Genomic DNA, 26,180 nt, shown 5'->3' on the forward strand with positions numbered 1-26,180 from the left:
GACATACACGGTGTACAGTGTCTTGAACGATTCCTTACTATGGTATAGGAACGCTGTTCTCAGGTTTGCCAGGTGCCCCTATGCTGCAGCAGTTATCTGGTTGATGTGTGCTTCCGGAGACGTGCTCAGTGTTATACTCATCCCAAGATCTTTCTCCTTGAGCGAGGTTTGCAGTCTTTGGCCACCTAGCCTATACTCTGTCTGCGGTCTTCTGTGCCCCTCCCCTATCTTCATGACTTTGCATTTGGCGGGGTATATTCAAGAAGCCAGTTGCTGGATCAGGTGTCCAACCTGTCCAGGTCTCTTTGAAGTCCTGCCTGATCATCATCTGATTTAAATCTCCTCATTAACTTCACATCATCTGCAAACAGGGACACTTCTGAATCTAGCCCTTCCATCATGTCATTCACTTCTTTCTTTCAACACACCGGCCGTATCCCACCGAGGCGGGGTGGCCCAAAAGGAAAAACGAAAGTTTCTCCTTTTACATTTAGTAATATATACAGGAGAAGAGGTTACTAGCCCCTTGCTCCTGGCATTTTAGTCGCCTCTTACAACACGCATGGCTTACGGAGGAAGAATTCTGTTCCACTTCCCCATGGAGATCATGTCATTCACATATACCAAAAATAGCACTGGTCCTAGGACCGACCCCTGTGGGACCCTGCTCGTCACAGGTGCCCACTGTGATACCTCATCCCGTACCATGACTCATTGTTGCCTCCCTCTCAGGTATTCTCTGATCCATTGCAGTGCCCTTCCTGTTATATGTGCCTGATCCTCTAGCTTCTGCACTAATCCCTTGTGAGGACCTGTGTCAAAGGCCTTCTTGCAGTCCAAGAAGATGTAATCAACCCACCCCTCTCTCTCATGTCTTACTTCTGTTACTTTATCATAAAACTCCTGAAGGTTTGTGACACAGGATTTGCCTTCCATAAATCTGTGCTGGTTGGCGTTTATACTCTTGTTCCGTTCCAGGTGCTCTACCACTCTCCTCCTGATAATCTTCTCCATAACTTTGCTTACTATACACGTCAGTGACACAGGTCTATAGTTTAGTGCCTCTTTTCTGTCTCCTTTTTTAAAAATGGGAACTACATTTGCCGTCTTCCATACCTCAGGTAGTTGCCCAGTTTCCAGGGACATGTTGAAGATTGTGGTAAGTGGCACACACAACATATCCGCTCCCTCTCTAAGGACCTACAGGGAGATGTTGTCTGGTCCCATTGCCTTTGAGGTATCGATGTCCCTTAGCAGTTTCTTCACCTCCTCCTCATCTGTATGCATGTCATCCAACACTTGTTGGTATATTCCTTGCTGGTGTCCCCATCTGGCCTGTCCCCCGAGAGGCCTTCCTGTCTCCACTGTAAATACTTCCTTAAATCTCATGTTGAGCTCCTCACATACCTCTTGATCGTTTCTTGTGAGTTCTCCACCCTCTTTCCTCAGCCTTATCACCTGGTCTTTGACTGTTGTCTTCCTCCTAATGTGGCTATACAGCAGTTTCGGGTCAGACTTGACTTTAGATGCTATGTCGTTTTCGTACTGTCGCTGGGCCTCCCTCCTTATCTGTGCATACTCGTTTCTGGCTCTTCTACTAATCCCTTATTTTCCTGGGCCCTTTGCCTCCTGTACCTTTTCCATTCTCTGGTGCACTTAGTTTTTGCCTCCCTACACCTTCGGGTAAACCAAGGACTCGCTTTGGTCTTCCTATTATTTCTGTTTCCCTTGGGAACAAACCTTTCCTCTGCCTCCTTACACTTTGTTGCTACATATTCCATCATCTCGTTTACTGATTTTCCTACCAGGTCTCTGTCCCACTGAACCTCCTGCAGGAAGTTCCTCATACCTGTGTAGTCCCCCCTTTTGTAGTTTGGCTTTTCCCATTCAGTTCCTGTTACCTTCTCCACTTGTAACTTTACTATATAATCAAAACTCAGAACCACATGATCGCTAGCTCCAAGGGGCCTCTCGTAAGTGATGTCCTCAATGTCTGAACTGCTCAGGGTGAACACAAGATCCAGTCTTGCTGGCTCATCCTCCCCTCTCTCTCTGGTAGTGTCCCTGACATGTTGATGCATGAGGTTTTCAAGTACCACATCCATCATCTTGGCTCTCCATGTTTCGGGACCCCCATGTGGCTCCAGGTTTTCCCAGTCAATTTCCCTGTGGTTGAAATCGCCCGTTACCAGTAACTTTGCTCTGCTCGAGTGAGCTCTTCTTGCCACCTCAGCCAGTGTGTCCACCATCGCCCTGTTGTTTTCTTCGTACTCCTCTCTTGGCCTCCTGGAGTTCTGTGGTGGGTTATACATCACTCCAATGACTACTTTATGTTCTCCAGACTGAATTGTACCTACTATGTAGTATCTTTCTCCAGTCACGTCCATGCCTTCCATTTCCTCAAGTCCCCATCGGTTTTTTATGAGCAGTGCAACTCCTCCTCCCCCTCTACTCCTATCTTTTCTCAGGATCTGATATCCCGGTGGGAAGATTGCGTCTGTTATTGTCTCAGCGAGTTTTGTTTCTGTGACTGCTATGATGTCTGGGGATTTTTCACTGATTCTTTCGTGCCACTCCTCGTGTTTATTCGTTATTTCGTCCACGTTTGTGTACCAAACTTTCAGCTCCTTTTCTATCACTGTGGTCCTGCAAGAATATTGGGGTTGGGGGAGTGGGAGCCTTGGTGGGGGGCTGTGGTGTAGGTGGGGTTTGTGATGATGGGTGTGTGTGTGTGTGTGTGTGTGTGTGTGTGTGTGTGTGTGTGTGTCTGTCTCTCTGTCTCTCTGTCTGTCTGTCTGTCTGTCTGTCTGTCTCTGTGTCTCTGTCTCTGTGTCTGTCTGTGTCTGTCTGTCTGTGTTTGTGTCTGGTAAATGATGGCTTCCCAATGGAAGCTGGGCTGTAGGGACAAAGGGCAGCAAACCCCCCCCATGAAAGAGAAGGACTGTCAGGTGATTGTAGTCCAAAGCATTTTGCCTGAGGCGCATGCCAACCGAATACTCACTGCAGCAAATGTGAGAGTGGCAAATTTAAGGTATTCACGATGAGCACCTCAGTTTGGCAGGCTGTTCTGGGAAAAATAAAAAAATGCAGCACTTGAAAATGATAGCACAGTGTAACTGAAAGAGCTGCTACCTTGTGCAGTTTGTCATCTCCTCCACAGCCACCAATCACAAAAACTAACATGACTACCTGTGGTTTACAAACTGCTACTTTACAATTATTTACAATACAAGTGGTTTTGCCTATTATGTACTGGCAACATGTAAATAATAATTTATAATAGTTACTAATTACTTTAATCTGGGAAACAGTGTTATACACAAGAGTGAGAGGGAGGGGGAGTTGTTAGTTAGTTTACCTGTACTGCCATTCTCCACATGTACCAGAAAATACAGTACATGCACCATTATGTACTTTTTATGTGCTCATAATTTGTGAGCCTTTAAAACACAATGTACAAAACATCATACAATATTGCAATTAATTAATGGAGTGTTACCTCTCAGTATATGGAAATAAATTACAGTGTTTGACTTTTTTAGGTTATCCTAGGTTAAAAATAGGTGTATGTTGTAATTTTTTTTTTTTGTGTGCGCGCGCGCGCGCCCATAACGTGTCTTCCTTTAAAACCATTGTAAAAAAAAGTATGAAAGGTATGTAGTCATAATTAAATGTTATCATTGTTAGTACTGTTACCACTGTACTAACATTCATATAGAGTGGCATGTCAAACACCTTGTTTATATGTCCTACCTAGCCCTACATTTTTTGCTATGAATGACAAGGTAGCAGGACACACGAACAATTGAGCTGAGGCATAAAATATCAGCTGTCAGCAAATTTGAGGCCAGCTAAAATCTGTGTTTATAAATATCATGCAGAACACAAGCTTCAAATATGTTAATCACAGTTAAAGAGTTAATTCACTGGCTGAGCCCCCAGCCAAACCTCAGATTATAATGTCTACTGATAGTTAGTTTTGGATTTCCATTTTTGGCAGGATGTCCAAGCAGGGATGTGAGAATGCTGTTTGTCTCATCCTCCCAGAACTGCATGTGTTATATTCACTTGGCTTGTAAAAATGCATGCATACTGCTTACCTACAGAATAGCTAGAAGGCAGTCTTCTGTGATTCATAAGGAGAGGGGCTCGAGAACACGATGTTCAGCACAGTCATGCAGTGGGAGGATGTCGACTTCAGGCATAGCTTTGAATGATGATACAAGACTTGCTTAGTTTCTGGCCAGTTGTTTGGTAGTCGACTAATGATACAAGACCAACTTGGTTTCTGGCTAATTGTTTGGTAGTCGAGATGCCTGATACCTGTTCACTGTGTGATGTCACAGGTGAGGGCCTCTGAAGCCAGGGTCCTAGACCCAGTCAAACATATTGGATTTCCAGTGGATTTTGAATGGCATTGAGGCTCATCAGGGAAGTAAGCAGATGTAATCCCTGGTTTCTTGTTAAGTATCAGTAATAGACTGAGTAGAGGGGGGGGGGTGTATTTCAAACCTTCAACCTAAGGAAGATTATCCCCAGATGACGTGTGGTGGAGGATCCTTCCCACGTGAAGTGCTCGTGGGAATCTCTGTATGAAATGGGCTCCAGCCTGTCAGGGAACACTTGAGTCAGGTTGCTCAACTGTCACAGAGCCAATATGACAGTCATGAAGATTGGGGAGGGGCAAAGAAGACCGCAGACAGAGTATAGGCTAGGTGGACAAAGACTACAGACCTCACTCAGGGAGAAAGACCTTGGGGTGACCATAACACCGAGCACATCACCGGAGGCACACATCAACCAAATAACCGCTGCAGCATATGGGCGCCTGGCAAACCTGAGAATAGCGTTCCGATACCTTAATAAGGAATCGTTCAAGACACTGTACACTGTGTATGTTAGGCCCATACTGGAGTATGCAGCACCAGTCTGGAACCCACACCTGGTCAAGCACATCAAGAAGTTAGAGGAAGTACAAAGGTTTGCAACAAGGCTAGTCCCAGAGCTCAAGGGAATGTTGTACGAGGAAAGGTTAAGGGAAATCGGACTGACGACACTGGAGGACAGAAGGGTCAGGGGAGACATGATAACGACATACAAGATACTGCGGGGAATAGACAAGGTGGACAGAGATAGGATGTTCCAGAGAGGGGACACAGGGACAAGGGGTCACAACTGGAAGCTGAAGACTCAGACGAGTCACAGGGACGTTAGGAAGTATTTCTTCAGTCATAGAGTTGTCAGCAAGTGGAATAGCCTAGCAAGTGAAGTAGTGGAGGCAGGAACCATACATAGTTTTAAGAAGAGGTATGACAAAGCTCAGGAAGCAGAGAGAGAGAGGATCCAGTAGCGATCAGTGAAGAGGCGGGGCCAGGAGCTGAGTCTCGACCCCTGCAACCACAATTAGGTGAGTACAATTAGGTGAGTACAAGCAAACTCAAAGGCTGTCACTGTCAGGATTCCTTGAAGAGCAGATTGCTCTCTAGTAAATCTTACCCAAAGTTTCAGGCTTGTCTAGGGACTGGGCAGATGAGGTGCTGGCTGGATGAGTCATCCATTGTGTAGAGTGGAATACTAAAGGTTATTAACAAATCACATGTGGTTGTTAACTGGAGAGATAGCAGTGGAGTTGGCAGCTGGAAGCCTCTGGGCACAACTAGTGAACGTGGATGGGTGAAACAGGTGAGCAATACTAATCTGAGTGGGAAAGTGCCCAGAAAGAGAGGAGTGGAAATATGACTATGTAGTGGTTGTGTTCCTAGTGAGCCACCAGAACCCCACAGTAAAAGTAATAATCATAAAGAAAATGTATGTAGGCTGAGATTGGAAGACTGAGGGGAAACAATCTAGGATAGAGTAATAGCCTCCAAACTAGTGGACAACATTGATGGCGAGCAAAACTGTTCTTTATGTTTTGTTTGTTTACATTAACAGACTTGTTCTTTTTATTTTTTTATTTTGTGGAGATTTCAGCTAGGCATTTTCAGTATTTTAATGTGTTCTTCCATATAGTAATGGAAAATACCTGCACTGTATGCAAATACCATATGGTCATGTTTATTTTGGGAGGAATGCCCCTTAACCCCTTTCATTGTCCATCGCACACAATTGTACATCATTGAGGTCAGAGTCCCTCATGTTGTTCTACGTCATGAGTTCAGCTTACTTAGATAAGCTGTGAGTAGTAAATTTTAGCCTAGATATGAGAAAATGGGTCTGTGCAATGAGTGTGCACAGTATGAAAAATAAATTCTGTTCCCACGTGGTGCATGATGGGAAAAACAAAATTGGCCATGTCTATAGTTTAAAATAGCAAATTTGAAGTGTTTTCTTGGATAATTTTTATGATTTTATTGGTTGTTTCTTGGCATCATTTGATAGAATGGAAGACATATTACTAAACTAAAAATGACTTTGATTGGTTTAAGGACTGTAAGTGGCTCTAAATTCAGTTCAAATTTGTGGAAATATTAGATTTTTGCTGATCCTTTAGAGGACAGATAAGGTGGGGAATCATTTTTTGTGGCAGGTGGAGACCCAAATCAATATTTTTAGCAGGAAAAGAAGATTGTTTTAAATGCCAGGTCTACTAGTACGCCGCAGTTTACGGTATGTCTAAAAATCATGTTTGGGGTTTTTGGTTTTGGTATTTCATTAGTACACTTATTAAATTGCTTCAACTTTAATAGATTTATGCCATGATATCATATACGTAATCATATGATGTATTTATACCATGGTGTTATATATTCATATGATGTATTTATGCAGAATTCTAAATGTAAGTTTTGTATGTTCCTTTTCAGTAATGTATCAGTTTAATACTTGCAGGTGGAGACAAGTGGTTTTTGGGATTTGACGTGCTGTTGGCTCGTGAGCAAGGTAATATTTGTGAGGGAATTCAAGAAAACTGTTTACAGTAATGGAATTGAGTTCTAGAGGTGGAAAGCACAATGCCTTCATTATTTTGAAGGATGGGCGAGCGTGTTATGAGAATAATTGGAATTGTGATGTCCATGTACTTATGGAACAACTAGAGAATGTATTTTGGTCACCCTGCCTTTGTCAGTGTGTTTAAAAAATCCATGTGTTGGGTGTACATAATATTTAATGTAAAATTTGTTATTTAAACAATGAAAAGCATATTTTAAAAATCACACTAATAAAATCTGACACCTTTTGGTATCATTTTACTTCTTAAAAGAATACAGGAGAGCCCCGCTTATATGGCAGGTTAGGTTCCAGGCTACTGCCGTAAAGCGGAAATTACTGTACAGTGAATCACTTTTATTTTTTTACTTTTAAATGCATATGAATGCCTCATAACATCTTTACACTATCGTAAATTAAATTAGCAGTAGAACTAGGCATCAAAAAAAAAAAATGAAGTAAAATGCACATGCAGTACACTCATTACTTACCTTAAAAAAATTACCCTAAAGTATCTATTGTAGGAAGTCAGGTGTGGTAACCCACCTGCCTACCACACTTCAAAATTATGTTTATTTGTTTTACTATGATTGTATATATTTTGTTTATATGATATGTAGCATATTTATTATATAATTTTGAAAAAATGTTATAGATGGATTAATAAAAATGTCTATAACAACATAATACAGTGGACCCCCGGTATTCGATATTAATCTGTTCCTGAGAGCTCATCGAATACCGAAAATATCGAAAAGCGAATCAATTTTCCTCTTAAGAAATAATGGAAATCAAATTAATCCGTGCAAGACACCCAAAAGTATGAAAAAAAAAAAATTACCACATGAAATATTAAGTTTAATGCAATAGAATAATCACAATAACAACAATAACAATAGAATAGTTGACACTTACCTTTAACGAAGATCTGGTGATGTTGATGGGATGGGAGGAGGGGAGAGGTGTTAGTGTTTAGAAGGGGAATCCCCTTCCATTAGGACTTGAGGTAGCAAGTCCTTTTCCGGGGTTACTTCCCTTCTTCTTTTAATGCTACTAGGACCAGCTTGAGAGTCACTGGACTTCTGTCACACAACATATCTGTCCATAGTGGCCTGTACCTCCTGTTCCTTTATGACATTCCTAAAGTGTTTCATAACATTGTCAGTGTAATAGTCACCAGCACGGCTTGCAATAGCTGTGTTAGGGTGATTGTCATCAAAAAAGGTTTGCACTTTAAGCCACATTGCACACATTTCCTTAATCTTTGAAGTAGGCAACTTCTTCAATTTCTCTATCCCCTCCTCCGAAGCAGTTTCCTCAGGTCTGGTCTCTTGCTGTTGAAGATGATCTAGCAGCTCATCAGTGGTTAGTTCTTCATTGTCCTCCTCCACCAACTCTTCCACATCCTCCACACTAACCTCCAACCCCAAGGACTTCCCCAATGCCACAGTAGATTCCTCAACTGGCATAGGCTTCTCAGGGTTAGCCTCAAATCCTTCAAAATCCCTTTTGTCTACACATTCTGGCCACATTGCCCTTAGACAGGACATCTCCACTGCCTCCAACCGTCTCCTCGCTGCTGCATTTACCACCCAAGCTTCACATCCATATAAGAGTGTTGGTACTACTATACTTTCATACATTCCCTTCTTTGCCTCCATAGATAACGTTTTTTGACTCCACATATACCTCAACGCACCATTCACCTTTTTTCCCTCATCAATTCTATGATTAACCTCATCCTTCATAAATCCATCCGCCGACATGTCAACTCCCAAGTATCTGAAAACATTCACTTCTTCCATACTCCTCCTCCCCAATTTGATATCCAATTTTTCTTTATCTAAATCATTTGATACCCTCATCACCTTACTCTTTTCTATGTTCACTTTCAACTTTCTACCTTTACACACATTCTCAAACTCATCCACTAACCTTTGCAATTTTTCTTTAGAATCTCCCATAAGCACAGTATCATCAGCAAAAAGTAACTGTGTCAATTCCCATTTTGAATTTGATTCCCCATAATTTAATCCCACCCCTCTCCCGAACACCCTAGGGTGGTAGACAGCAACCACCCAGGGAGGTACTACCGTCCTGCCATGTGAGTGTAAAATGAAAGCCTGTAATTGTTTTACATGATGGTAGGATTGCTGGTGTCTTTTGTCTGTCTCATAAATATGCAAGATTACAGGTACGTCTTGCTACTTCTACTTACACTTAGGTCACACTACACATACATGTACACGTTTATTTATACACACTCATCTGAGTTTTCTTTGATTTTATCTTAATAGTTCTTGGTCTTATTACTTTTCCTTTTATATCCATGGGGAAGTGGAATAAGAATCTTTCCTCCGTAAGCCATGCGTGTTGTAAAAGTCAACTAAAATGCCGGGAACAATGGGCTAGTAACCCCTTTTCCTGTAAAGATTACTAAAAAGAATAAGAAGAAGAAAATTGTCATATATACATATATATATATATATATATATATATATATATTATATAAATATATATATATATATATATATATATATATATATATATATATATATATATATATATATATATATATACACACACACACATATATATGTGTACACATACACACACACACACACACACACACACACATACACACACACACACACACACACACACACACACACACACTCACACTCACACTAACTATACATGTATATATATATATATAAATAAATTTAAATAAAATATGCAGTAATGTTAAAACACTTGAAATTTTGGAAAGTTTCCAGACATAATCAAGAGACGTGGAGGTTGTAAACAGAGCGCCATGTGGATGTCTTAATAGTGAATCAAGGAGCTGTATAAATGAATTTTTGGTCATAATTTGAAATGTCCATATTAGTGAATTACCATAAAGCAATGAGCCATAAAGCGGGGCCCTACTGTATGGCTCATGAATCTCCATCAGTTAAATTAAAAGGCATTATAGTGTTGAAAAAACTGTAGCCAAATATGTTTTCAGTGTGCTGTTCTTAAGAAAAATGAATTTTAAATCTGTAGGTCTTGAAAGTTCTCATATTGAACAAACTTTAAATCTCTAAGTCTTGTAGGTACTTACACATACTTACACTTGTATGCATTTCAGAAAATTAATTTTACACTTCCTGAGATTGGATGTGCAGTACCAATACTTGTACAGAAAGAATTTTGTGTTATAAATTTAATGCATTCTTGTGCAGAATGAGCTGCACACTGAAAGCATTTGGAAATACTTGTTTGTTATACATTTTATGATACTGTTCATGTTTAGATTTGAACATACTCTTTAGGAAATAATTTTAGGTATACAGTAGTTGTTGAATGTAGAACTATGTTAGATGCATCATTTAAAATGGGTAACCATGAACCTTTATCTGATAAATCAAAGCATAATACTTTTAACCCTAAAATGTCTGGGCTTGAGGTAATAATAGTTATAAGCATTATTACTGTTCATGGTTAAAGCCAGCTAGCCTAGCTGCACACACAGTTCAAGTGTGCAGTTGTTGGTTCTATCACTAGCAACATCTTAGTGAATGAGACATAACATTTATTAATAACACCTGGTACTTGCATTATTTAAGTGGTGAGTGCTCTTGGGTTATTTATAAGGTTTCTGCTAAATGTTTATCATCTGGATAATGCAAGTGCAAATTTATGCTCTGATTAAGGTTACAATCAATCCTCATCTCCATATAGGATTATGTTTTGATCATCCAGTCATTCATTTCACAGAATAATAAAATAAATAATGGTCTAGGAAGGGCAAAAATGTTATCTGAAGTTTTGTTTCAATAACTGTGGATTAATAGTGAACTGAAGGAATACTTTAAAAGTGGTATACATCTTTAGCATCATCATTATAAGTACTGAGGAAGAACTTACCTATGAGCTATGCTCATGCCTTTGTTGATGATATTTGCAAATTTCCACTTTACTATTGTTTACCTCTGATGCATCAGTGGTCTACCACCACCTCAAAGCTCTGCAGATATTTAAGGTATTCACTTGAGTCACAAATTAGCAAGTTGCTACTAGCTAACAACTAGGGAAGTACAGTGTAATTGGGTAGTGTGTCTGCATTTCTTCTTCCATTCCTTTCTCAGATAACTGGAAAAAATGGTTGACACATTGGTAACAGATGTAAAAATGTGTTATGTAGTGTACAGTATAATGTACAGTAGTACCCCGTATCTGTGGGTGATACATTCCGAGACCTACCGCAGATGTCTGATACCACAGACAGTAGTGAACCCTATGTACAAGTTGTTTTTCATTTACATACATGCCTATCATAAAGTTTAATTGATAAATTATACACAGTATGACATTATCAACATTAAATTAAAATAAAACAATCTGCTGCTGCCACTGCTGCTGGACTGACTGACTGCTATTTTTGTTATTCATTTGTTTTTTGACAGATGTTAATTAAACTTTATATGACCGTGTTTTATGCACTCTTATTCGGAGAGTAAAAAATGAATGAAATAGGATGATAAATTAAAAAATGAAACTGAAAATTACAGCCTCCTGGCACTATTACACTACTGTATATAACAACTGCCATATTACACTATTGTATATAATAACTACCAATATTATATTTGACACATTTTAATGAATTAGATATAGCTATTATCATATGTTTTCAATATTATATTTTAGTTGAATCATAAGTGTGTGTGTGTGTACTCACCTAATTGTGGTTGCAGGGGCCAAGACTCAGCTCCTGGCCCTGCCTCTCCACTGGTCACTACTAGGTTCTCTCTCCCTGCTCCATGAGCTTTATCATACCTTGTCTTAAAACTATGAATGGTTCCTGCCTCCACTACATCACTTGCCAGACTATTCCACTTCCTGACAACTCTATGACTGAAGAAATACACTTCCTAACATCCCTTTGACTCGTCTGAGTCTTCAACTTCCAATTGTAACCCCTTGTGTCTTTGTTCCCTCTCTGGAACATCCTGTCTAGGTCCACCTTATCTATTCCTCACAGTATTTTGTATGTCGTTATCATGTCTCACCTAACCCTCCTGTCCTCCAGTGTCATCAGGCTGATTTCCTGTAACCTTTCTTCGTAGAACATTCCCCTTAGCTCTGCAACTAGCCTTGTTGCAAACTTTTGCACTTTCTTTAATTTCTTGACGTGCTTGACCAGGTGAGGGTTCCAAACTGGTGCTGCATACTCCAGTATGGGTCTTCTGTACATGGTGTACAGTGTCTTGAATGATTCCTTACTGAGGTATCAGAATGCTATTCTCAGGTTTGCCAGGCACCCATATACTGCAGCAGTTATCTGGATGATGTGTGCTTCTGGAGACATGCTCGGTATTATACTCACCCCAAGATCTTTCTCCTTGAGTGAGTTTTGCAGTCTTTGGCTGCCTAGCCTATACTCTGTCTGCAGTCTTCTTTGCCCTTCTCCGATCTTCATGACTTTGCATTTGGCGGGGTTAAATTCGAGGAGCCAGTTACTGAACCATGCTTCCAGCTTGTCCAGGTCTTTTTGTAGTCCTGCCTGATTCTCATCTGATTTGATTCTCCTCATTAACTTCACATCATCTGCAAACAGGGATACTTCTGAGTCTATCCCTTCCATCATGTCATTCACATATACCAAAAGTAGCACTGGTATATGTGAATGACACGATGGAAAGGATAGACTCAGGAGTGTCCCTGTTCACAGATGATGTGTGTGTGTTTTGTGTGTGTGTGTTTTGTGTGTGTGTTTTGTGTGTGTGTGTGTGTGTGTGTGTGTGTGTGTGTGTGTGTGTGTGTGTGTGTGTGTGTGTGTGTGTGTGTGTGTGTGTGTGTGTTTTGTGTGTATGTTTTGTGTGTGTGTGTGTGTGTGTGTGTACTCACCTAGTATGTGTGTGTGTGTGTGTGTACTCACCTAGTTGTACTCACCTAGGTGAGGTTGCGGGGGTCGAGTCCGAGCTCCTGGCCCCGCCTCTTCACTGATCGCTACTAGGTCACTCTCCCTGAGCCGTGAGCTTTATCATACCTCTGCTTAAAGCTATGTATGGATCCTGCCTCCACTACATCGCTTCCCAAACTATTCCACTTACTGACTACTCTGTGGCTGAAGAAATACTTCCTAACATCCCTGTGATTCATCTGTGTCTTCAGCTTCCAACTGTGTCCCCTTGTTACTGTGTCCAATCTCTGGAACATCCTGTCTTTGTCCACCTTGTCAATTCCTCTCAGTATTTTGTATGTCGTTATCATGTCCCCCCTATCTCTCCTGTCCTCCAGTGTCATCAGCTTGATTTCCCTTAACCTCTCCTCGTAGGACATACCTCTTAGCTCTGGGACTAGTCTTGTTGCAAACCTTTGCACTTTCTCTAGTTTCTTCACGTGCTTGGCTAGGTGTGGGTTCCAAACTGGTGCCGCATACTCCAATATGGGCCTAACGTACACGGTGTACAGGGTCCTGAATGATTCCTTATTAAGATGTCGGAATGCTGTTCTGAGGTTTGTGTGTGTGTGTGTGTGTACTCACCTAATTGTACTCACCTAATTGTGGTTGCAGGGGTCGAGACTCAGCTCCTGGCCCCGCCTCTTCACTGATCGCTACTGGATCCTCTCTCTCTCTCTGCTTCCTGAGCTTTGTCATACCTCTTCTTAAAACTATGTATGGTTCCTGCCTCCACTACTTCACTTGCTAGGCTATTCCACTTGCTGACAACTCTATGACTGAAGAAATACTTCCTAACATCCCTGTGACTCGTCTGAGTCTTCAGCTTCCAGTTGTGACCCCTTGTCCCTGTGTCCCCTCTCTGGAACATCCTATCTCTGTCCACCTTGTCTATTCCCCGCAGTATCTTGTATGTCGTTATCATGTCTCCCCTGACCCTTCTGTCCTCCAGTGTCGTCAGTCCGATTTCCCTTAACCTTTCCTCGTACGACATTTCCTTGAGCTCTGGGACTAGCCTTGTTGCAAACCTTTGTACTTTCTCTAACTTCTTGACGTGCTTGACCAGGTGTGGGTTCCAGACTGGTGCTGCATACTCCAGTATGGGCCTAACATACACAGTGTACAGTGTCTTGAACGATTCCTTATTAAGGTATCGGAACGCTATTCTCAGGTTTGCCAGGCGCCCGTATGCTGCAGCGGTTATTTGGTTGATGTGTGCCTCCGGTGATGTGCTCGGTGTTATGGTCACCCCAAGGTCTTTCTCCCTGAGTGAGGTCTGTAGTCTTTATCCACCTAGCCTATACTCTGTCTGCGGTCTTCTTTGCCCCTCCCCAATCTTCATGACTTTGCATTTGGCTGGATTGAATTCAAGAAGCCAGTTACTGGACCACATGTCCAGCCTCTCCAGGTCTCTTTGCAGTCCTGCCTCATCCTCGTCCGATTTAATTCTTCTCATCAACTTCACGTCATCTGCGAACAGAGACACTTCAGAGTCTATTCCTTCCATCATGTCGTTCACATATATCAAAAATAGCACTGGTCCTAGAACTGACCCCTGTGGGACCCCGCTCGTAACAGGCGCCCACTGTGATACCTCTTCACGTACCATGACTCGTTGCTGCCTCCCTGTCAGGTATTCCCTTATCCATTGCAGTGCCCTTCCTTTTACGTGTGCCTGATCCTCCAGCTTCTGCACTAATCTCTTGTGGGGAACTGTGTCAAAGGCCTTCTTGCAGTCTAGGAAAACGCAATCTACCCAACCCTCTCTCTCGTGTCTTACTTCTGTTACCTTGTCATAAAACTCCAGGAGGTTTGTGATACAAGATTTGCCTTCCATGAACCCATGCTGGTTTTCATTTATAATCTTGTTCCTTTCCAGGTGTTCGACCACTCTCCTCCTGATAATCTTCTCCATGACTTTGCACACGATACATGTCAGAGACACAGGTCTGTAGTTTAGTGCCTCGTTTCTGTTTCCTTTCTTAAATATGGGGACTACATTAGCTGTCTTCCATTTCTCAGGTAGTTGCCCAGTTTCAAGGGATGTGTTGAAGATTGTGGTTAGAGGCACACACAGCATCTCTGCTCCTTCTCTAAGGACCCATGGGGAGATGTTGTCCGGTCCCATCGCCTTTGAGGTGTCAAGGTCACTTAAGAGCTTCTTCACCTCCTCCTCAGTTGTTCGTATGTCATCCAACACTTGTTGGTATATTCCCTCTTGATGTTCCCTTCTGTTCTGTCTTCCCACAGCCCTTCCTGTCTCTACTGTAAAAACTTCCTTAAATCTCCTGTTCAGCTCCTCACATACCTCCTGATCATTTCTTGTGAGTTCTCCACCTTCTGTCCTTAATCTGATCACCTGGTCTTTGACTGTTGTCTTCCTCCTGATGTGGCTATACAACAGTTTCGGGTCAGTCTTGATTCTCGATGCTATGTCATTTTCATACTGTCGCTGGGCCTCCCTCCTTACCTGTGCGTACTCATTCCTGGCTCTGCGACTGATCTCCCTATTTTCGTGTGTTCTCTGCCTTCTGTACTTTTTCCATTCTCTATTGCACTTTGTTTTTGCCTCCTTACACCGTCGGGTGAACCAGGGGCTTGTTCTGGTCTTCCCGTTGTTACTGTTGCCCTTGGGAATGAACCTTTCCACTGCCTCCTTGCATTTTGTTGCTACATATTCCATCATTTCATTTACTGGCTTTCCTGCCAGTTCTCTGTCCCACTGGACCTCCCGCAGGAAGTTCTTCAACCCTATGTAGTCCCCTCTTTTATAGTCAGGTTTTTCCCATTCTACTCCTGTTATTCTCTCCACTTGCAGCTCTACTATGTATTCAAAGCACAGAACCACGTGGTCGCTAGCTCCTAGGGGACTCTCATACTTGATGTCCTCAATGTCTGAGCTGCCCAGGGTGAACACAAGGTCCAATCTTGCTGGTTCATCCTCCCCTCTCACTCTGGTAGTGTCCTTAACATGTTGGTGCATGAGGTTTTCCAGCACCACGTCCAACATCCTGGCTCTCCATGTTTCGGGACCCCCATGTGGCTCCAGGTTTTCCCAGTCAATCTCCCTGTGGTTGAAATCCCCCATAACCAGCAACTTTGCTCTGCTGGAGTGAGCTCTTCTTGCCACCTCAGCAAGTGTGTCCACCATTGCTCTGTTGCTCTCTTCATATTCCTCTCTTGGCCTCCTGCAGTTCTGTGGTGGATTATACATCACTGCAATGACCACTTTGTGTTCCCCCGACTGAAGTGTACCTGCTATGTAGTCTCTTTCTCCCGTCTCATCTATTCCTTCCATTTTCTCGAATTTCCATCTGTTTTTTACGAGCAGAGCAACCCCACCTCCCCCCCTGCCCCTTCTATCTTTCCTCATGATCTGGTATCCTGGTGGGAAGATTGCATCTGTTATTGTCTCCATGAGTTTTGTTTCTGTAACTGCTATGATGTCTGGGGACTTCTCATTGATTCTTTCTTGCCATTCCTCATGTTTATTCGTTAATCCATCTGCATTTGTGTACCAAACCTTCAACTTCTGTTCTAATACTGTAACTGTGGTGCGGGGGGTGGAAACAGAGGGATTGGTGTGTGATAGTTGGTTTGGATTGTTCAGTTGCCTTGGGGGTGTCGTGGCTGGAGTCCTTCTGCAGGTGTTTCTGGGGGGTGCGCTTGTCCTTCCATTTGATCCTGGGTTATTCTGCTCTCCTTTTTCATTTCCTCCCATTTCTCCTTTCGTTTCTGAACTCTCTCTTTCATTGTCTTCCTTTCGTCCTGTGTTCTGTCTCGGTCGAGGTACACACTCCGGAACTCCTGCTTGCCTCTCAGCCGTGCTTTCTCCTGCAGGATCATGGTTCGGGTTGATTCTGCCTTGAAAATTACTTTGAGAGGCCGATTCCTTTTCTTTTCTTTTCTTTGTGTGTGTGTGTGTGTGTGTGTGTGTGTGTGTGTGTGTGTGTGTGTGTGTGTGTGTGTGTGTGTGTGTGTGTGTGTTTTGTGTGTGTGTATGTACTCACCTAGTTGAGGTTGTGGGGGTCGAGTCCGAGCTCCTGGCCCCCGCCTCTTCACTGATCGCTACTAGGTCACTCTCCCTGAGCCGTGAGCTTTATCATACCTCTGCTTAAAGCTATGTATGGAGCCTGCCTCCACTACATCGCTTCCCAAACTATTCCACTTACTGACTACTCTGTGGCTGAAGAAATACTTCCTAACATGTGTGTGTGTGTGTGTGTGTGTGTGTGTGTGTGTGTGTGTGTGTGTGTGTGTGTGTGTGTTGTGTGTGTTGTGTGTGTTGCATGTGTGTGTGTACTCACCTAATTGTACTCACCTGATTGTGGTTGCAGGGGTCAAGACTCAGCTCCTGGCCCTGCCTCTTCACTGAGTGCTACTAGGTCCTCTCTCCCTGCTCCATGAGCTTTATCATACCTCATCTTAAAGCTATGTATGATTCCTGCCTCCACTACCTCACTTGCTAGGCTATTCCACTTCCTGACTACTCTATGACTGAAGAAATGCTTCCTAACATCCCTTTGACTCATCTGGGTCTTCAACTTCCAATTGTGACACCTTGTTTCTGTGTTCCCTCTCTGGAATATCCTGTCTCTGTCCACCTTGTCTATTCCACGCAGTATTTTGTATGTTGTTATCACACACACACACACACACACACACACACACACACACACACACACACACACACACACACACACACACACACACACACACACACACACACTACTGTGTGTGTGTGCATACATACATACTCACCTAATTGTGGTTGCAGGGGTCAAGTCATAGCTCCTGGCTCCACCTCTTCACTGGTTGCTAGTAGGTCCACTCTCTCCCTGCTTCATGAGCCTTATCATTCCTCTTCTTAAAGCTATGTATGGTTCCTGCCTCCACTACATCACCTTCCAGACTGTTCCATTTCCTGACAACTCTATGACTGAAGAAATACTTCTTAACGTCCCATGTATGTGTGTGTGTGTGCTCAGTTGTGGATGCAGGGGTTGAGTCACAGCTCCTGACCCCATGTATGTGTGTGTGAGTGTCTTGTGTGTGGTATGTACATGCGTGCTTGCATGAGTGTGTTCAATGTTCATATGTATTTATATAATGATGGTGAAAGTTGTTTTTGCCATATTTTCTGGAATGAGACAGTATGTTAGAAAATAAATTCTTTTCATTCTGTACAAATATTCATAGTCCTTGGTATTGTCTTAATATTACGGATATGCTCTACATTATTTTATTGTAGTGATTTTCTTCTTTTGTATACTCTTTTTTTTTCTTATACCTTCTTTAGATAATAAATTTATTGTGCAATGAAAACTTCAACAATTTATATGATTTTTTATTATAAAAATTGCTGCATAATTTAGGGCCTGAATGTTTCATGTTACATTATTTATATATTGCAAATGAAAGTTAGTTTGACTAGACAAACATAGGCAGTGACAGTGACAGCTTACAACACTATTACTTGACAAGTATGTACTCACCTCGTGTCAGTTTCAAATTTTTATTTTTAAGGGAGAAGAATTATTGAAGACGATTTTCCTACCACGAGTATACTGTACTGGGACGCACTGGTGTGGCAGACTGGGATACTTCTCTTAATTATATTTTGCTGTCAGTCTGTATTTAATTGATAATGTGCTATTTCATTTTGCAGAGACTGTAGCAAGCTCTTTGACAATAAATAGATGTCGTGTCTGCCAGTTGACAAAAGAGCAACATTTGCTGATTGAATGTGATACCTGTGGACATTATTATCATCTGTCATGTCTGGACCCACCTCTCACACGCATGCCCAAGAAAACCAAGCAGATGGGATGGTAGGAACTTTATTACGACTTTTACTTGTTAATAAACTGAATGTAATACAGACATAATCTTGCATTTTTCTTCATTTGCAATGGTTTAGTAACAGTGGAATAAAATTATCTTCATTACTACTCAGATATTTTAAAATCTTTTTATTTAAATGTAGATATTTGAATGCATTAATCTTTCTTAAGACTTTAGTTGTACTTAGTCTAACAAAATTTTACCTTTTATTGCAAATTTTTAGAAACTTAATAAACAGAAGTTTAAACAATAGTTGAAACATGAGACAGATTTTGAATTTCGATGTGTTAGTGTTAATCCTTTAAGCTTATTCGTTTAGAATTATATGCATGTTTGCTTGTGCTTTTAATAATGTAATCTTTATAATATAAATTATTGATTTTGATTTTATGTGACAGCTCTTTATTTTTATTATTGTAAAGCAAGAATTTTGTTACTATGCTTCATTACAAGTAGTACTTCATGATATTATTGTTGAAGTATTGTATTATTATTATTATTAATTTAATAATTGTATACCCCTGGCCCCAGGGTTTGTGGCCAGTAACGGAGAGTGGCTCTTCACATTGGCTTGAAAAGTTAAAACTGAATATTGTTATAAAAGTTTCCTGGTGAGGTTTGACAATATAAACCCTAGTGGCTATATTTTAAACCAGTTTTCTTTCAGTGTGTGATACATCTGCCACGGAATAAACTTATAACAAAAATATGTCAAACTTTGTCAAACTGTTCATTGTTTAGTAGCAGACTATACCAACCTTTATTTGAGCACATTTTCTGAGATTTTAAGTTCATTACGTTTTTGGATATTCTCAGAATTAAATTTAAGTTTGGTATTTGAATAACTCACAGGTAAATCATGTTCTGTATAAATGTTTGTTGATCGTATGTCTGATCTTTTCCCTTCTTGTTTAGATGATGACATTGCTTCTGGTATTCTTAAAACTTAAATTATTTATTTCTTAAGAAATGTACAAATACAGTAGTTAATCATACAAAATGATTACCTTTTTGAGTTTAATTTTAGTATAATACAGATGTAATTTGATACAGCACAAGGCTTGAGTGAGAGCCACTAATTACACAAATGCATTTTGGGTAGTAGGTTGGTAGACAACAACCACCCAGGGAGGTACTACCGTCCTGCCAAGTGAGTGTAAAACGAAAGCCTGTAATTATTTTACATGATGGTAGGATTGCTGGTGTCTTTTTGTCTGTCTCATAAATATGCAAGATTACAGGCATGTCTTGCTACTTCTACTTACACTTAGGTCACTCTACACATACATATACACATTTATTTATACACACTCATCTGAGTTTTCTTTGATTTTATCTTAATAGTTCTTGGTCTTATTACTTTTCCTTTTATATCCATGGGGAAGTGGAATAAGAATCTTTCCTCCGTAAGCCATGCGTGTTGTAAAAGTCAACTAAAATGCCGGGAACAATGGGCTAGTAACCCCTTTTCCTGTAAAGATTACTAAAAAGAATAAGAAGAAGAAAATTGTCAAGTGGGAAGTCTGAATGTGCGTGGATGTTGTGCAAATGATAAGAAAGAGATGATTGTGGATATTATGAATGAGAAGAAACTGGATGTCCTGGCTTTAAGTGAAACAAAGCTGAAGAGGGTGGGAGAGTTTCAATGGAGAGGAATAAATGGGATTAGGTCAGGGGTTTCAAATAGAGTTAGAGCTAAAGAAGGAGTAGCAATAATGTTGAAGGATAAGCTATGGCAGGAAAAGAGGTACTACAAATGTATTAATTCAAGGATTATGTGGAGTAAAATAAAGATTGGATGTGAAAAGTGGGTTATAGTAAGCGTGTATGCACCTGGAGAAGAGAGAAGTGTAGAGGAGAGAGAGAGATTTTGGGAAATGTTGAGTGAATGCGTGGGGAGTTTTGAATCAAGTGTGAGAGTAATGGTGGTTGGGGATTTCAATGCTAAAGTGGGTAAAATGTTATGGAGGGAGTAGCAGGTAAATTTGGGGTGCCAGGGGTAAATGTAAATGGGGAGCCTTTAATTGAGCTATGTGTAGAAAGAAATTTGGTAATAAGTAATACATATTTTATGAAAAAGAGGATAAATAAATATACAAGGTATGATGTAGCACATAATGAAAGTAGTTTATTAGATTATGTATTGGTGGATAAAAGGTTGATGGGTAGGCTCCAGGATGTATATGTTTATAGAGGGGCAACTGATATATCGGATCATTATTTAGTTGTAGCTACAGTTAGAGTAAGAGGTAGATGGGAAAAGAGGAAGGTGGCAACAACAAGTAAGAGGGAGGTGAAAGTGTATAAACTAAGGGAGGAGGAAGTTCGGGTGAGATATAAGCGACTATTGGCAGAAAGGTGGGCTAGTGCAAAGATGAGTAGTGGGGGGTGGGGGGTTGAAGATGGTTGGAATAATTTTAAAAATGCAGTATTAGAATATGGGGCAGAAGTTTGTGGTTATAGGAGGGTGGGGGCAGGAGGAAAGAGGAGTGATTGGTGGAATGATGAAGTAAAGGGTGTGATAAAAGAGAAAAAGGTAGCTTATGAGAGGTTTTTACAAAGCAGAAGTGTTATAAGAAGAGCAGAGTATATGGAGAGTAAAAGAAAGGTGAAGAGAGTGGTGAGAGAGTGCAAAAGGAGAGCAGATGATAGAGTGGGAGAGGCACTGTCAAGAAATTTTAATGAAAATAAGAAAAAATTTTGGAGTGAGTTAAACAAGTTAAGAAAGCCTAGAGAAAGTATGGATTTGTCAGTTAAAAACAGAGTAGGGGAGTTAGTAGATGGGGAGAGGGAGGTATTAGGTAGATGGCGAGAATATTTTGAGGAACTTTTAAATGTTGAGGAAGAAAGGGAGGCGGTAATTTCATGCACTGGCCAGGGAGGTATACCATCTTTTAGGAGTGAAGAAGAGCAGAATGTAAGAGTGGTGGAGGTATGTGAGGCATTACATAGAATGAAAGGGGTTAAAGCAAATGGAACTGATGGGATCATGACAGAAATGTTAAAAGCAGGGGGGGATATAGTGTTGGAGTGGTTGGTACTTATGTTTAATTAATGTATGAAAGAGGGAAAGGTACCTAAGGATTGGCGGAGAGCATGTATAGTCCCTTTATATAAAGGGAAATGGGACAAAAGAGATTGTAAAAATTATAGAGGAATAAGTTTACTGAGTATACCAGGAAAAGTATACGGTAGGGTTATAATTGAAAGAATTAGAGGTAAGACAGAATGTAGGATTGCAGATGAGCAGGGAGGCTTCAGAGTGGGTAGGGGATGTGTAGATCAAGTGTTTACATTGAAGCATATATGTGAACAGTATTTAGATAAAGGTAGGGAAGTTTTTATTGCATTTATGAATTTAGAAAAGGCATATGATAGAGTGGATAGAGGAGCAATGTGGCAGATGTTGCAAGTATATGGAATAGGTGGTAAGTTACTAAATGCTGTTAAGAGTTTTTATGAGGATAGTGAGGCTCAGGTTAGGGTGTGTAGAAGAGAGGGAGAATACTTCTCGGTAAAAGTAGGTCTTAGACAGGGATGTGTAATGTCACCATGGTTGTTTAATATATTTATAGATGGGGTTGTAAAAGAAGTAAATGCTAGGGTGTTCGGGAGAGGGGTGGGATTAAATTATGGGGAATCAAATTCAAAATGGGAATTGACACAGTTACTTTTTGCTGATGATACTGTGCTTATGGGAGATTCTAAAGAAAAATTGCAAAGGTTAGTGGATGAGTTTGGGAATGTGTGTAAAGGTAGAAAGTTGAAAGTGAACATAGAAAAGAGTAAGGTGATGAGGGTATCAAATGATTTAGATAAAGAAAAATTGGATATCAAATTGGGGAGGAGGAGTATGGAAGAAGTGAATGTTTTCAGATACTTGGGAGTTGACGTGTCGGTGGATGGATTTATGAAGGATGAGGTTAATCATAGAATTGATGAGGGAAAAAATCTGAGTGGTGCGTTGAGGTAAATGTGGAGTCAAAAAACGTTATCTATGGAGGCAAAGAAGGGAATGTATGAAAGTATAGTAGTACCAACACTCTTATGTGGATGTGAAGCTTGGGTGGTAAATGCAGCAGCGAGGAGACTGTTGGAGGCAGTGGAGATATCCTGTCTAAGGGCAATGTGTGGTGTAAATATTATGCAGAAAATTCGGAGTGTGGAAATTAGGAGAAGGTGTGGAGTTAATAAAAGCATTAGTCAGAGGGCAGAAGAGGGGTTGTTGAGGTGGTTTGGTCATTGAGAGAGAATGGATCAAAGTAGAATGACATGGAAAGCATATAAATCTATAGGGGAAGGAAGGAGGGGTAGGGGTCGTCCTCAAAAGGGTTGGAGAGAGGGGGTAAAGGAGGTTTTGTGGGTGAGGGGCTTGGACTTCCAGCAAGCGTGCATGAGCGTGTTAGATAGGAGTGAATGGAGACGAATGATACTTGGGACCTGACGATCTGTTGGAGTGTGAGCAGGGTAATATTTAGTGAAGGGATTCAGGGAAACCGGTTATTTTCAAATAGTCGGATTTGAGTCCTGGAAATGGGAAGTACAATGCCTGCACTTTAAAGGAGGGGTTTGGGATATTGGCAGTTTGGAGGGATATGTTGTGTATCTTTATACGTATATGCTTCTAAACTGTTGTATTCTGAGCACCTCTGCAAAAACAGTGATAATGTGTGAGTGTGGTGAAAGTGTTGAATGATGATGAAAGTACAGTGGACCCCCGGTTAACAATATTTTTTCACTCCAGAAGTATGTTCAGGTGCCAGTACTGACCGAATTTGTTCCCATAAGAAATATTGTGAAGTAGATTAGTCTATTTCAGACCCCCAAACATACACATACAAACGCACTTACATAAATACACTTACATAATTGGTCACATTCGGAGGTAATCGTTATGCGGGGGTCCACTGTATTTTCTTTTTGGGGATTTTCTTTCTTTTTTGGGTCACCCTGCCTCGGTGGGAGACGGCCGACTTGTTGAAAAAAAAAAAAATTTGAGTAAACTAATCATAAGACTTATTACTGATACAAATGGCCCCTTTCGTACGCCTCCTAAGGCTTGCTGCCCCAAACACTAAACGAAAATTGTTGGCTGTGGAAAAGAGCAGTTTTTTCATTATTGAATGCGTCTAAAATGCCTGATAATGTGTTGATGCTATCAGATATTAAGTGCTCAATGCAGCTAGGTGTAACAAAAACATAAAGAAGTAAAATAAATACACATTACATATAATGCTTACCTTGAAATATGATGCCACAACTGTTGTACAAAAATTGCAATAAGGGTGGAAAAGCAGTAAAAGCACTGACCATAATGAACAATGGCTCAGCTGAAAGCCAACAAAAATGTGGAACATCGAAAAATGGTTGCTGTGTATGTGGGGCCCTCCTGTGTCTAGACCTAGAATGCAGTTTAAGTCAGTATAGCTTGGGTAATTCGTTGCAATAGTAAGTGCAATGAGACAGGTTGCAATTGAAGAATTTGTCTCGCTCTCCAGATAGAATTTATGCTGAGTTAATGTTTGCATCAAGTGTCTTGAAGACATACTGTACTGTGCACAGTTCAGAGTGTGACTATTGTCTACATTAAGCATATTTAAACTGTTGAATAAGAGGCTGTGTGTTGTCTTGAGCCTGAATGAGTAATAACTTTTGAGAGTTGATTTTGGCTTAGTAAAGAATCCAGAACTGACCGAACGCACTAGAGAGGCTATGTCCTTAGCATTTGTTTTTTTTCAGAGGTTAAGAATAACAGCAGGATTGCTGTATTGCATTGTATTGATAAAGCCACTGGTTGGCAAAACATTTACAAATAAAGTTACCCAGATGTTGCACATGTGTCTAATTCTTCATCTTGTCAGTATTGTATATCATTTATGTACATCTGGATATCTACCTGGATTCTTTAATGTCATTTGTTGGATACATCACCAAATTGTTAAATCTTGCAATTTTTATATTCATAGTCTTTATACAATCAGGTAATATCTTGATAAACAGAATATCTTGGTCCTTATCTATGCATTTTTTCCATCAAATTGCTTTTTGCAGTTCTTTATTTTGTAGGTTTGTCTAACAACTTGCTAAAAAGACTTCAGTCTATACTGAATCATGCAGCTAGACTGGCATTTTCACTTCCATCTGGGGTTACCACTACCTGTATGAATTGCATTGATTCCCTGTCAGGGCAAGAATTAAATTTAAACTCTGTTTATTAACATTTAAGTAACTAACATTTCCTCTGTTCATTAGTTATGTTTTGAGGCTTTACAAATAAATTCCATTTTGATTTTTTATTCACATAATGAATTTTTATTCACACCAAAAAATAGAAGATTTACTGTTATGCAATACTGTAATAATTGTATAAATATCATCACCATATTTGTGAATGTATATTAGACCCACCAGCTGACGTGTATTAGACGTGTGAGGTCGTTTGTTTACTCTTGAATATCGGCAAAAATTTAACATTTCTGCTACTTTGAGCTCAGTTTCAAGCCATTTCCAGTGCTAAAACCAATCAAAATCATCTCTATTTCTGTAATATGTCTTCCATTCTATCAAATGAGACCAAGAAATCGCAAATACAACTATAAAAAAACATACGAAAAAACACTGCAAAGTTGCTGTTTTAATCGAAAAATCATGATTTAATTTTTTTTCTCTCATTATACACAGTGTGCTGCAGGATGTGTTTTATGTGGTGCACACATACCACATAGATGTATTCTCTCATATCTAGGCCCAAATGTACCACTCACAGTTTATCAGAGTGAGCTGAGCTCATGGCGTAGATCTACGGTTTGGACCCTGAACATAAAGCCGTAGATCTACGGGACGGACCCTGAAAGGGTTAAGGCTGTTAAGTTTAATGAACTCAAGTATCTTGCTTGTGTGATTGCACCTTTTACCTCTGGCTTGATAAAGTTTTTGGCCAACTCCAGAACCCTCCTAGACTGATTGAGCCACTGATAAGCACTGTGCATATACTATTCTTAAAATATTATAATAATCATAAATAGAAAAAGTAAACAGCCATAGACAATACGAAAAGTGGACAGAAATCCTCTTCTACGCTATCACCAGTTGCTTCCTGGACGTGTATCATATGATTACTCTCTCCTTTGTTATCACTCCGTTTCTGATTTTTTTTATCGCCCCATGTTATGTCTGGATATTGATCATGTCATCAAAAAGAAAGTCTAGTGCTAAGAAGTTTAATCATGAAATTATTCCTCCAATACATATGCTTAAAGGTGGTGCATGTGTGATTGATGTAGTCAAGGACTGTAGGCTGCAAGAATCAACAATTCGTTCAAGACAATAAGGAGAAGAAAAGAACTTGTGTGATGAGTAACTCAAACTGCGACCCATTAAAAAATGGGAAATTTGTCACTACAGCTAAGTAAAACTGAAAAAAAATGCTGAATGACTGGATTCAGGAGGAAGTAAA

At 40.5% G+C, this 26,180-nt stretch overlaps 1 protein-coding gene across 3 annotated transcripts in view; it reads left to right on the forward strand.

The window, feature by feature from the left end:
• LOC128688668 (PHD finger protein rhinoceros) overlaps positions 1-26,180 on the forward strand; it is a 115,860-nt gene that overhangs the window by 54,785 nt on the left and 34,895 nt on the right. For 2 of the 3 annotated variants that reach the window (XR_011391926.1, XM_070084471.1), the window contains exons 11-12: positions 6,832-6,882; positions 18,549-18,711. Coding sequence is in view for 1 of the 3 variants with exons in the window: in XM_070084471.1 (XP_069940572.1) it covers positions 6,832-6,882; positions 18,549-18,711 (214 nt within the window). In the remaining 2 variants the exon portion in view is untranslated. The remainder of the gene's footprint in view (positions 1-6,831; positions 6,883-18,548; positions 18,712-26,180) is intronic. The other variant, XR_011391927.1, reaches the window with a different exon arrangement.

This window comes from Cherax quadricarinatus, chromosome 13 (genome assembly GCF_038502225.1).
Source record: "Cherax quadricarinatus isolate ZL_2023a chromosome 13, ASM3850222v1, whole genome shotgun sequence".
Classification (NCBI taxonomy): domain Eukaryota; kingdom Metazoa; phylum Arthropoda; class Malacostraca; order Decapoda; family Parastacidae; genus Cherax; species Cherax quadricarinatus.